The sequence below is a fragment of the Papilio xuthus genome, unplaced genomic scaffold (genome assembly GCF_000836235.2).
Source record: "Papilio xuthus unplaced genomic scaffold, Pxut_1.1 DF827714.1, whole genome shotgun sequence".
Classification (NCBI taxonomy): domain Eukaryota; kingdom Metazoa; phylum Arthropoda; class Insecta; order Lepidoptera; family Papilionidae; genus Papilio; species Papilio xuthus.
Window position 1 is genome coordinate 6,718,537 of NW_013530935.1, and position 12,237 is coordinate 6,730,773.

Below are 12,237 nucleotides of genomic sequence, written 5' to 3' on the forward strand. Positions count from 1 at the left end.
GGCGGGCGTGCGGCGGGCGGCGGGCAGTGTGTTAGCACATCTTGCGTAAGCTTAACCTACGTGCTCTGTTTCATACTGAATACGATTTATGCTCTACTAACGTTACCATTTACGAATTATATTTGTTACGTTTAATAACTACTTTTTATTTTTAATGAAACTTTAACTAAAATTTATCTTAACTATTGTATGGGTTTACACTTTTTTAATCTTTGACTAAACGAAAATCTACTAACACTAGAACCTAGATACTCATAAATATCGCGATCTCATGAACTGTTGCTGCATCCAGGTTTGTAAAAATCAACAATGAAGAATAAAAATATAAAACGGCCAATGTTTTGTTGTGAAAACCGATGACATTGTGTACGTGCTAAATGTTTTGCTTCTCTCCTACGCTTTAATTAACTGCAGTCATATCATAAGGTTAGTCACACACCAAAGCTGAGCTACAAAATTCTTCATGCAAACTATATCAATACATACATTGAAAACGATTGTTCAACAAAATGCTATGAATAGTTACTGAAAAATGTGGATTGCTTTCGTCATAAAGACCCGAAATGAATGTCAGTTTCGCCATTGTATGTGGTCTATCGGTATAATCTTTTTCAATCGTTACAACTACGAGTAATTTTGGTAGAAAATGATTTACGATAAAATTCTACAGTCATTGAACATCACATAAAATTTGCAATGTATTTTATGTTTCGTGTTGTTTTGTGCGAGCGTGTGGTCGTGTTATTTTAATTACTATCAAATGAATTCAATTCTATTATTTACGCTTTCTTTTCATAGTATTATGTAGTATTTTAAGTGAGAGAGAAAGTAGTCATACTATGCGTGAGTTTTTAACTATTTTAGAATAACTTAGACTTTGTATCACGTAGTAATATTATATATTACAGTATGATATGCATTGAGGTGGCGAGGCGGCACGGGGACTGGTCGCACAGGATATGCAAAGCGAGTTAATTATTATCGAGTGCAACCGATATAAAAACAATTTTAAGCGTAACCTATTCCATAGATTTCAAATTGAATAAATAACGTAGTATTCTGTCATGTCTGAGGGTGGAGCTCTTCGTGCTGGAAGTCGTATTTGAGTTGACTGATGTAATTCTTTTCAATGGCGAGTTTACTTGATCTTAGGTCAGTGAATGTGAAGGGCAATTACAATTTGAATGCATTATTAGATTTGCATTGCGCGAGAATAATGAAGGTGAATATTGTCGTGGGCCGGTGGCGAGTGCCGCAAGGATATTGCCTTATGCGTCGCGAGCTGCTCCACTGACGAACTGGCTGGCTACTCGGAACCTTGCACACTGCTCCCTTTACTTGACTCGTATACCTAATCATTATTTTAAAATGCCTTAGTTTAAGTTATATTATACGTGCAACAAAACGAAAACTTACACTCTGTAAACTTAACTATAATAATTTTGCAATGCATTTGGAATTTGCTATTTAGTTCTAAAGACTAGCGGTTGCATGCAACTCTGTCAGCGAGGAATAAGATAAATAGTGTAACTTACTCCCGCGCACTAATTTTAATTATTTAATTTATCCTATAGTTGTTTGTTTAACGAATGCATATCTTGAGAATGGCCACGTGACGCGGTAGTGTTGTGATGTTACCAAAGTATTGGTATGGTTAATAATTGTCCGCGTTTGGTTTTGTCCGCCAAATGAACTAACAGTGAGTCAGGTCGGCGCCCACGCACCACCTCTTATGACAACTTACTTAACATTATACACATATAAATACCTACGTAAATGTATTTACTCCACTTGTATTGTACATAAATACAGAATTACTTTGATATTAACTTTAATTATATAATAAAATGAGTTAACTTCTCATAATATGCTAAATGTTGCTGTTATTATTTTGGATTGGTACTATTATTAGTCAAGTCTTGTACTGTTTGTGAGAATGTTAGCAGTATTAAAATCAATTCGAAACAAACTTAAAAATGTCATGCGACTTGACAAAGTAACTTGAACTTCACTTGTTACATTTACATTACCGCGTTATAACAAAATAATCTGTGCGTGAGTGAGTGGAATGTGACTGCGTGCGGTGCGTGTGGGCGGGCCCACTGTGTCCCCACTGTCGGTACACTTGTATTGAAACATATAGCCATCCTACTCATACTCTTTGAATTAAATAAGACAACAATATGTTAAACGTTGTAGAAATTTTCTGAAAAACATAGCACAATATGTAAATGTTCAATATGGAAATGTTATTGTAAAATTTCAATTAAGATTTTTATAGAATAATAATGTCAACAAAAATTCTTTCTTCTATGTTTTTATTTGTATTTTGTCAATTATCGTTCAGCAATAGCATTATTGTCAAATTCAATATCTGTTTCGTTCTGATAAAAAATATTTACAATATTAACTGTGTTTATTGATTTTAAAATGACTACGGAGAGCTTCTAAAGTTTTATATAGCGTGTATAACAATAAGATATTGTGTAACAGCACGTAGATAATATAATCGGCCGCTGACAGTTATCAGTGGGGTTATTGAGTAACATAACCCCGGTGCCCCCGTCCCCCGTCCCTACCCCCCCTCGACACACCGCTGATAACGGAAATCATCTTGATGTGTGACAAATATATTTAGACAGCTATGTGGTTGTGTGGTAACACGCACCGGCACCGCACCGGCACCACACCGGCACCGCAACACAACGCAATGCAAACAGAACGCAACACACAATTTAAACCTATATGCGATCAAAGCTCACAGCACACCTTGTGTATATCTGACCATCAAAGTTATTTACGTTTGCTTTTCTTTCATTAATATATCGAAACCGTTCGCCTCTAACGAGTCACATTTCGCTAGAGGTGACAATTTGACACTGCCCTTATATGGAAATTCTCCGTAAAGTTTCGTGTAAAGTGTAAACAATTTCTCAAGTACAGCATCCCACACGATCACTTATCGACGCAAAGTAATATTTATCTATTGAGTTATAAGACGCAAAACCTGACGACTGAGACTGCGCTGACACACATTTCAGTTTATTATTTACGTCCTTGCGCGATGCTCCGGGAACCGCGCGCCCCAAACAGAAACGGTAAAGTTACACACACTACATAACAACTCACACAAACTTCAAAATGTTATAAGTCACACAACAAACAATTACACTAAAATATTCATTGATTTAATTTATCAAAATCGTTAAAAATTGGCGCGAAAATACCAACAGATTAATAAACACATCGAAGCAAATCGAGGCTTGTCACGAAATTAATTGCTCAAAAAACTCAATCAATTGTTGTGGAAGTACAGGAGGCGGTGACACTGCGGGGGAGGAGAACACGCGCGCAAGGGCTGCCCGAGGGCGAAGGGAGGAGGGCGGCGGACCAGGGCGCAGGACGCGCGCTGCGGATAATCACCTCCGTCGGGCACCATGAGGGACATCCACGCGCTGCAGTCGCGGCGCGGCGGCGTGCACTGTCGCGCCAAGACAACGCCGCTTCTCATCTAAATACAGACAGCGTTCGACCAAAATCGCGATCGCTTTCGCTTACCATACGTTAAATTTAGCGTGTACAGAAATAAGCGAGTTTTTACGCGTTTTCAGCGCGCGGGGCGGGCGCGGGGATGCTGCGGCGCGGGAGACGCGGGAAACCCGAGATTCGTGCCGTATTTGGCAGGCGGGCGCGGGCGCGGGGCGCGGACGGTCGCTTTTGGATATTTAGTTTCGCGTCTAATTCCGGCGGCTCCCGGCGCAGCGTCCCGGCCCGCGGCGCCCGCCCGCCCATACCTGCCTTCTTTGGACGCGCCTTGCGTTTGCGTAACCTCTTAACCGTTACAGGAATACATCGGCACATTCTGCGCACAGCTTCTTCTATATTTGTACATAACTCACATTACAACACGTACAGATAGATGTATTACAACTCTGCTACACCAAGTGTATGATAAAGTGTATGTTAATATACATATCAAGTTTAAATTATTACAATATACTCTTCTTCTATTTCTTAAGAGAAATCTCAGAAGCACAACTCAACTGCAGCAGCAAAACTTTTGACGTAGAATATTAAATTTATTGGTGATTCATCCTTTTGGCTGAGTCGCTTTGAAATCATATAGTACACCGCGCCGTACAAACTGCATGTACTTATAAAACGAGGTAACTGTTAACTGGCAAATAATGCGTTTGAATCCATTTATCAATTAAGTTAAAATACTGAGATTGTTGTCTCGCTACTGTCTTAGTGCCACAATATTTTTATCAGGCCAACTTTATTTGGAACAACCTGTGGGGCTGTCAATTCAACAATTGCAATGTGTATTTTTCAATGTAAACGCTAGATAAACAGTAAAAAAAATTATGCTGTAATTTTGTGAAGAAGACGAAATATAAAGTTTGTTCAAATTTTACCCGTAATCTGTAGAACGTAATGTGGAGTTTCTTTGCAGTGGGCGTGTAGCAAATCTCTACGTAATTGTAATGAAAGCAGTCTGTCTGTGGCGCGTGTTGCGGGGTGTGCGGTGCGCGGTGTGCGGTGCGGAGGGGGAGTGCTAGGAGCTGCGCCCGCGCCGCCCACGCGCCACACCGCGCACCGTAACCCACTTGCACCCACAACGCACAACTCAAAGCCAAGTGTCAAATGTTGCACTAAACTGCCTTTTATACTTTCTAGTAAAACAAATAGTTTGTCAACTTTGCGTCTATTTACACTTATACACGCTATTGACACCATCTCTTTACTACATTATGGATGTATATAGCTCTTTGAATAATCTATGTCAGTTAGAAGAAAAATTATGACACGCCAAAGAGGCTATTAAATTACAACGCAAAAAAATTGCGCTTAGAAATAAATTACGTGTGCAAGATTCGTCATCAGACGCGCTGCTGAAAAGAACAGATTCTGTAAATATACTTCTGAATTTATTGTCTACGTAAAAAAAAAACAATGTTAATTGATTATAATAGTTGCGATTGAGCAGGGCAGCGGCCGCGAAGTGGCGTTGTGGGCGTGGGCGGCGTGGACACCATCCATCATCCACTCAAACTCTTTATGGTCATCGGCCTGTCGTACACACTAGATGCAGCTATCGCTTACCGTGTCATTATAACAAACAATATTCATTTTTACGCTTAAGAATTTCACTCTTGTAATGATATCTTTTGGAATAACCGGATAACTGTGTACCAAAAATGGAAAGTTTGTTATAATTCATTTTATTGATCATATATTGTTTGTGGTCGACCACTGCCACATCGTGCGTTTTTATTGTGTTCGATTATTAGTGTGTCTTTTTTGTATTATAAGGTGGCAAACAAGCAAGCGGCTATCTGAATTTGTCGATAGCGAAAAAACCGTGACCCATAGACATCCCCAACCGCAGATGCGTTTCCTATGTTTAATTAACGGGGAGGGGGAAGCGCAGAAAGAGGATATTTCTCCTTTCTATGCGGCATTTTTCCATTTTTACAATAAAATAAGCGAATCATAAATGGAATCATTTGTCAAATTTAATTTGGCAGTGTATCGTGTGGGTTGTACGCACGTGGAAATGTTTCTATCAAACAACAATCGTAGGCATTTGAAACCGGCAAAGATGGAATAGTTATGCTATATAAGGCGTTACGGGCGGCGAGGAAGGGCCGTCGCGATGACAACGAGCAAGATTAACTGCTATTTATTGCCGGTTGTAACGTCGCATCGGTGTCCTGCCGATGTCGGAGATGGGCAGCAGGCGCACGTGGGCTCGCCTTTTGGCCGCCACTCCTCGACAATGAGTTTACTTCCTACGTAGCCCCGGTGTGGGCATTTACACTGCTGTCTTTGCCAGAGTACACTGCTCAACACACAACATAACTAATTTAAAACGTATTTGCTGAATTTATGAAATATATCACAGCTTACTTGCCAAATGTCTGGTCATTGAGTATTAGCAACCTTTATTTACTTGATACTTACCAATTGCTTAGAGTGATCTAGTCTTGTCTTGTTTATTTTAGTGAAAATAGATTTAGCGATGTCCGCTAATGTTAAATATTTTATGGAAATCGATGAATATGATAAGTAATTTATTTACATTCCAAAATACAGTAAATCAAAAGCCTAACATTTTACTTTACTGTACATTGAATAATCCAGGATCCTCGGATCGGATATCGGATGCAACGATAATTAGGATGTAAAGTAATAAAGACATTTTACGTTTAAAATAATACACCGTGTATGTTGCTGACTGTACCTCCGCAACGCAAGCGGTATTATGATTCATAATTTATAATTTATTTATGACGCGTAGTGCCTGCGCCAAACTGAGACAAATACATCGTGATAACACCTAATATTATGATGACACATATGGCATGGAAAATCAATTGCCTTATTCATCGAATCTTTACATCTTTTCTACTACTATTTAATATCTACACTTTTGTATATAACTGGCCTCTTTTTTAAATAAACTGGGTTTTTTCATATATTATGATATTAAAGATTGTTATGAGTGATTAGAGATATTATTTTTCTCGATATTTAACGCATCACATTAAATGAATTGTCTTTAGTGTTACATAGAACATAATTTGCTGAAGTTACCAGACATTTATGTTCATATTCAGCAAAGTTTGACAAGTCACTCATAAAATATATTAAATTTGATTAAACATAATTAAACACTAAAAAGGAAAATCCAATTCTATTAGGCGACTTCATGATACGACACAAGTGTCATATGATGGTCATATACTTCCAATATCAATAATAAAGCCAAATACGTGGGATCATTATGTCAGTTAAGGCGCTCATACCAAAATAAGGGAGCTGTGAATACCAAAACTCCCGCCCGAGCGCAGCCGCTCGCTGTCGTTTCCTTATGCCTTCGTAAAGCCATAATTTCGTAGCAATTTTATTATTTCTATTTTTGATTGTTATAATCAATTACTTTAAGTATTATTTAAAATTATTCTTGTATAAATGATAGCTTAATGATATTTTGTTCGGCAGTGGCGAGCGAGCGAGCGTGTGCTCCCTCACTGACCTGCGCAATAAACGTCTCTATTGACACATTTATTGATTTCGTCATCGGATCCTCGCTCGCTCGCCCGCTCGCCGCTGCACAAACAATATAAATAACTCCGGGATCCACTTCCAAATAATTAAAACTGCAAATTAATGCAAGATGGCAGCACTCTAGTCTGCTGGCAGAATAGCCAGAGCATTCTGAGAGATATACACTTATATTCTAGCAAAAAGAAAAACTCTATGTTATTTATTTGATAAGTTTTCCTTATATCATTTTTATAACAATCCTTACGCCTCAATACGCCTGAACTACAATAGTAAATGGGTGCATTTTTTCAGTTGCTTTGTGAGCAAATTGTCACGTAATGGAACCGCGTTAGGTTTTCACCACGGCACTGCGCCCACGCAACCGCGCGCTGGCCACGTGCGTGTGGGTCGGAAGGGGGGGGGGCGTAGGCCTAACATCGTTGCACTTTAATTAACCATTATGATAATTTATAGCGTTTTTGTTTTATCTAATCTGTCTTGTTTATGGTAAATTTATTTTAATACGACCGAAAAAGACTTGGTAGTCGATAGGTTGAAGTTGATGGATTTAATCTATAAATTGTTAATAACTAAATATTTTATCTTATTTCATAAATCATATTGTCTTTCCCCTTTCTTCTCTTCAGTGTTCATGTTATTCCTCTATATTTCAATTTTATGGAATCTCAAGTGATATATAGAAATAATGACAATGATTACAAATATTAATGAGACAAACGAATGTAACGCGACGCGACGCGGTGCGGCCCGAGCGGCTGTAACACACGTGTTACGGAATCTATGATAAATATTATTATACTCACATAATTACCTGACACATTCGTATCCTTTATTATCTTATACCTTTACTGCAGATTCCGTAAAGAGGAAATATTATTGCTTCGCTTCAACAAACTTCAGCAAAAATATTTTTTTGATCTCCGTTCTTGTCAATAATGCAATCCGATCCACTCTTAGTTATTATTTAACGATGAGTTTTTTTATAGAGAATTGTTCGTAAATCTGCTCAATTAAGATTCGAACCTCCACCTCAAGTTTACGAAAACAACGAGTTTATCAGCTAAATATTTTTTTTTATGTTTTAAGCATGAAAAAGTTGTCTTAAGTTTCTATGATTAATGTAAGAAATAACACTAGTACAATAGAAATCAATTATTTACTTACACTTCACAAATATCTTTCTTATCTCCTTTTTATGCATACACTAAAAATGCTCCCAAACAAAAACATAACACAAGCACTGCAAATAAACTGCTACGTATATTAAATTAGCACATTTTATCAATGAAACACCGCAATCTATTGCACTTAACTTTATAAGAAACACTTTTGCGCAAATTATTGTTGGCGCGCGAAAAGGCGCGTAATTCAAAGAGTAAGATGGCGGTGCGATGCGCGCGCAGGCAAAGGCCCGCGTCCGTTCTGCCAGCGGCGCGCTCGCGCATGCTCCGGCCGCCGCTCGCCGCTTGCCGCTCGCCGCTCGCCGCTCCGCCGCCTACAACAAACACCTCGCAATGAGATCATTTAGGCGCTCTCAACATAATTCACACTTTGCTCGTAACGAAGTGCAACACAGCCTTTGCATGCCAATGACTTGCCTTATAATGCTAATTGCTTTTACATTGTACATACTACACGCCGCTGTGGTAACTTTATACCAAACTATGTCAAATATGCCTTAATTTATACAACAAGAAATCATATCTGCTATTATGCATTTATGTAATAGTACTTAACTTACACGAATAAATATTGTACCACACATCGTTGGACTTAATTTATAAACACACTAATATATTACATTTTTTTTATACATACATGTAAGATTATATGGATGTTTCCTTTTCAAAAATAATAATAATTTGCTAATGAGTTTTTTTTGTAACTGATCCAGTCCAGCACATACCGTTAGTTTGCTGTGAAACTTTGTCAATGTCAATTCAATACACAAGGATCGATGACAAACAAACATAAGAGAGGATGACTTCACTGCGACCTATAGCTGCTGGCCGCTGCCGTGCCGCTGCCGTGCCGCCTCTACACTACGTACGTATGTATGAGTAATGTATCGCCATCACACATTGCTGATTGTGTATGGATCGATTGTAAACACGAATTTTTATAAAATTCTGTATATTATTAAACAAACAATATGCGAACTGCATAATGCGGTAGAAGTTATAGATCTCCGTTCACAACGATCTTTGCACACATGTCTCCAATCTAACACATTTTACAACTACACAAACATGTCCTTCGATTACGACTAATAATATTATTATGCATGCAAACGTCCATTTTGTTGTGTTGAAAATCAAAATGAAAATCGTATTGGTGAAAGCTAGTTTATTGTATTGACATAACTGTTTACTTAAAACATGGAACAGTCGCGTGAAATTGCGCGAGAATTAGGAGCTAAGCGGCTAAGCAGTCAGGCGACTAGTGTCCTCGCCGGGCGCGTCGGCGGCGCGCGGCGGCAAGTTGAGCAGCGACTTGTGCTCGAAGGCGCACGTGAAGATGTTCCAGGCGAGGTCCTCGGGCGTGTCGCCCGTCTGCTTGCTGCAGCGCTCCAGTATCTGCCACATAAGCAACAATATAACATTTGTCAGCCTTTACTATAGTAACTTCACTATACACATAAAGTTATCCAGTGTGTATGGGCTATGGGCTGGGCTCACCTTGGCCTGGTCGGCGGGCAAGCCGCGTGCGAGGTGGATGAGCGCCGCCTTGCGCAGCTTGCCGTCCTTGGCGAGCAGCTTGCAGCGGCGCAGGGCGCAGTAGGCGCGCCGCTTGAGTTCGGCGCCGTCCTGCGCGCCCACCGCGCCCGCGCCGCAAGCCTCCCACTGCGCGCGCAGCAACGACCGCCCCTCCTTGTCCAGCGCCTGCACGAACATATCACTTCAACTAATTCCTTTCCCATTACATGCATAAAACAAGATTAAAAAGATTAAAATTACCTCCTAAAATAAAATAGCAATGCTTTGGTAAAAAAACAAAGCAAAGTTATCAATACTCACGATACAGTTCTTGCATTCTGCATTCGCCTGCAAACAAAATATTTATATTTAGCAGTTAGGCACATACGATGACACGACCAGAAAGATAGAGAAAATTTGTGCCCCAAGGGAGGCGCGAACTTCGCGAGAAGATGTACCTCGTGGGTGTTGATGATGAAGATGAGGGCGGCCAGCGCCGCTGCCGGGGCGAGGCGCACGGGCATGGCGCGCTGCTGGGCCCGGGGCGAGGGCAAGGGCGGGAGAGGACTGCGGGCCTCGTGGCTACTCCGTACAGAGTCGCGGTCACACGGGGCAAACGCTCTTATAGGGGGCGCCACCTCCTCCTACCACGATATCTCACTAAACAAACGAAACCGTTTATTGTCTCAAAATTGGTTTAAGATGATATGATTTGACAAGCTATAGCTTAGTTTTTAGCGCCAGATAAGATTAAGTTCCACGATTCCTCCCTCCGACCTGACAGAAGAGATGTCGTTTAGCATTAGTCTTTAGTTTGATCTAGAGATGAGAATTTTCTTAATATCGCAATCGTTCGTAACAACATGGTAGCGGGATCATCATTGTTTATAGAGTGAAACAATAATGCGGCTACATTGTTTAATAAACTCGCGGCGGATGGGCGGCCGACAACATCCAGCGTCTGCATTCTGTCTCCTTGTTCAATCGCAAAACAATTGCATTTGTTCAGTCGGCGAGTGACTAGCTAGCACTTAGTTTACAATATCATTTTATATTCGACACAAAGTGATATTAGCGCTTGCATTTTATATCTCGAAACTGTATCTTACCTCTTTTCTAGTGCGTATAAAAAAGACCTATAGATTCCTGCGACTCGAGTGCCACCTGCTGTATGATGCTGCACTGACCGCATGCGAGGTGCGCTCGCGGCCGCGTTATATATTTTTCTGACACTTTGAAATGACCCTGGAAGAATGTAGTTATCATACAAGTATTCTTACCTGCTCGAAACGAAGTACTTTTAACTTAGAAGCATATGAATATTAATATATCTTTTCACTCCTATATGTATATTTTCTATGCTAATGAACATTGTTGTACTATTAATCTTTTAATTTATATTGTTGTTAAACTTAGCCTCTTGTTTGCTATTATTTTGTAAAGGTAGGAGGTTATGTAGAGTATTGTACGAGTGCAGGAGGCATGTACTTGGTGGGCACGCGGTGCATGCAGACGGAGGAGGGCGGGCGCGGCGGACGCGAGGGGCAGAGCCGCTGCAGCACGCAGGGCGCCACGCTCAGCGCCGCGAGCGCAGCCAGCGCCAGCTGCAGCAGCATGCGCCGCCCCTGCACAACCACCACCACCACCTCTGCTGTGTCAGTCTGTCCCCGCGACACGCGGCACTGATGACACATGTCGCCGAATGTCTCGCCGAGGAAAAAGGTTCCCCTTACATTAACTGCCGTCTCTCAACTATGAGTTGACAGTCGGCAGAGATTGTGATCTCTGCAGTAATATACTGCGATGTGAGCAAATAAAAAGTTTACTTACAACTTAGGGACGATCCAGTATAACAATCTGTTAAAGCATTTACTAAAATTTGCAACTGTAGCCTAAACTTTGGCAACCCGGCTACCGTTCCGGTGTTGAACACAACGCATACATGAAAATTTAGGTGACGAACAGAACAAAGACGATTTAAAAAAATGGAAACGTAAACAACTGCGCTTGTGTGACAAATAACAGTGACATATTTTGGACATAGTATGTCATAATTGTTTTTTTTATTAGAGGCAAGCGAGTATGCGATGACTCATTGGTGATAGCAACCCATTCACTTTGATATATCGACTCATCTAATCAAAATAAGCCTGAAAATAGCCCAGTTTTTGTTTAGTTTTCTTAAGATATCTCACAAAAGCGACTCTTCGTCTGATACGTAGATGTACAAACTGCAAGTTGCTTAGTGTTTTCATATCTTTCAGCACGACAGAGTTCTAAGTACTATTCACCCTCCAAGTAGTTGGTATTCTTTTTTCGCGTGGTTTCGATATATTATTAACTGCATTTTGTCCCTTGATTCAGATTTGTAAATAAAATAGCCACCGGGTTTTTACCATATTTTTATTCTTTATTTCTCAACGCATATAAAAGATAATTGTATGTAGAAAGCGAATGTTGAAGAATA

General features: G+C 40.2%; 2 protein-coding genes across 10 annotated transcripts in view; both read right to left on the reverse strand.

The window, feature by feature from the left end:
- The window catches only part of LOC106116695 (uncharacterized), a 15,050-nt gene extending 6,562 nt beyond the window's left edge, over positions 1-8,488 (reverse strand). The window contains exon 1 of one of the 6 annotated variants that reach the window (XM_013310621.1): positions 8,239-8,488. Coding sequence is in view for 1 of the 6 variants with exons in the window: in XM_013310620.1 (XP_013166074.1) it covers positions 3,424-3,511 (88 nt within the window). In the remaining 5 variants the exon portion in view is untranslated. The other 5 variants (XM_013310625.1, XM_013310620.1, XM_013310622.1 and 2 more) reach the window with 5 other exon arrangements.
- A 915-nt stretch (positions 8,489-9,403) lies between these two features.
- LOC106116875 (uncharacterized) lies at positions 9,404-11,824 on the reverse strand. 4 transcript variants are annotated; one of them, XM_013310931.1, is made up of 7 exons: positions 11,601-11,824; positions 11,259-11,395; positions 10,907-11,015; positions 10,229-10,414; positions 10,092-10,118; positions 9,753-9,956; positions 9,404-9,650 (listed from the first exon to the last, which is right to left on the reverse strand). In XM_013310931.1, exons 4-7 carry the CDS (start codon positions 10,292-10,294, stop codon positions 9,498-9,500), a joined length of 450 nt encoding a protein of 149 aa, XP_013166385.1. In that variant the 5' UTR covers positions 10,295-10,414; positions 10,907-11,015; positions 11,259-11,395; positions 11,601-11,824; the 3' UTR covers positions 9,404-9,497. The 4 variants fall into 4 exon arrangements, with proteins under 4 accessions (XP_013166385.1, XP_013166383.1, XP_013166384.1 ...); XM_013310929.1 differs by having other exon boundaries at positions 10,229-10,430; XM_013310930.1 differs by having other exon boundaries at positions 10,880-11,015.
- Between the last annotated feature and the right edge of the window lie 413 nt (positions 11,825-12,237).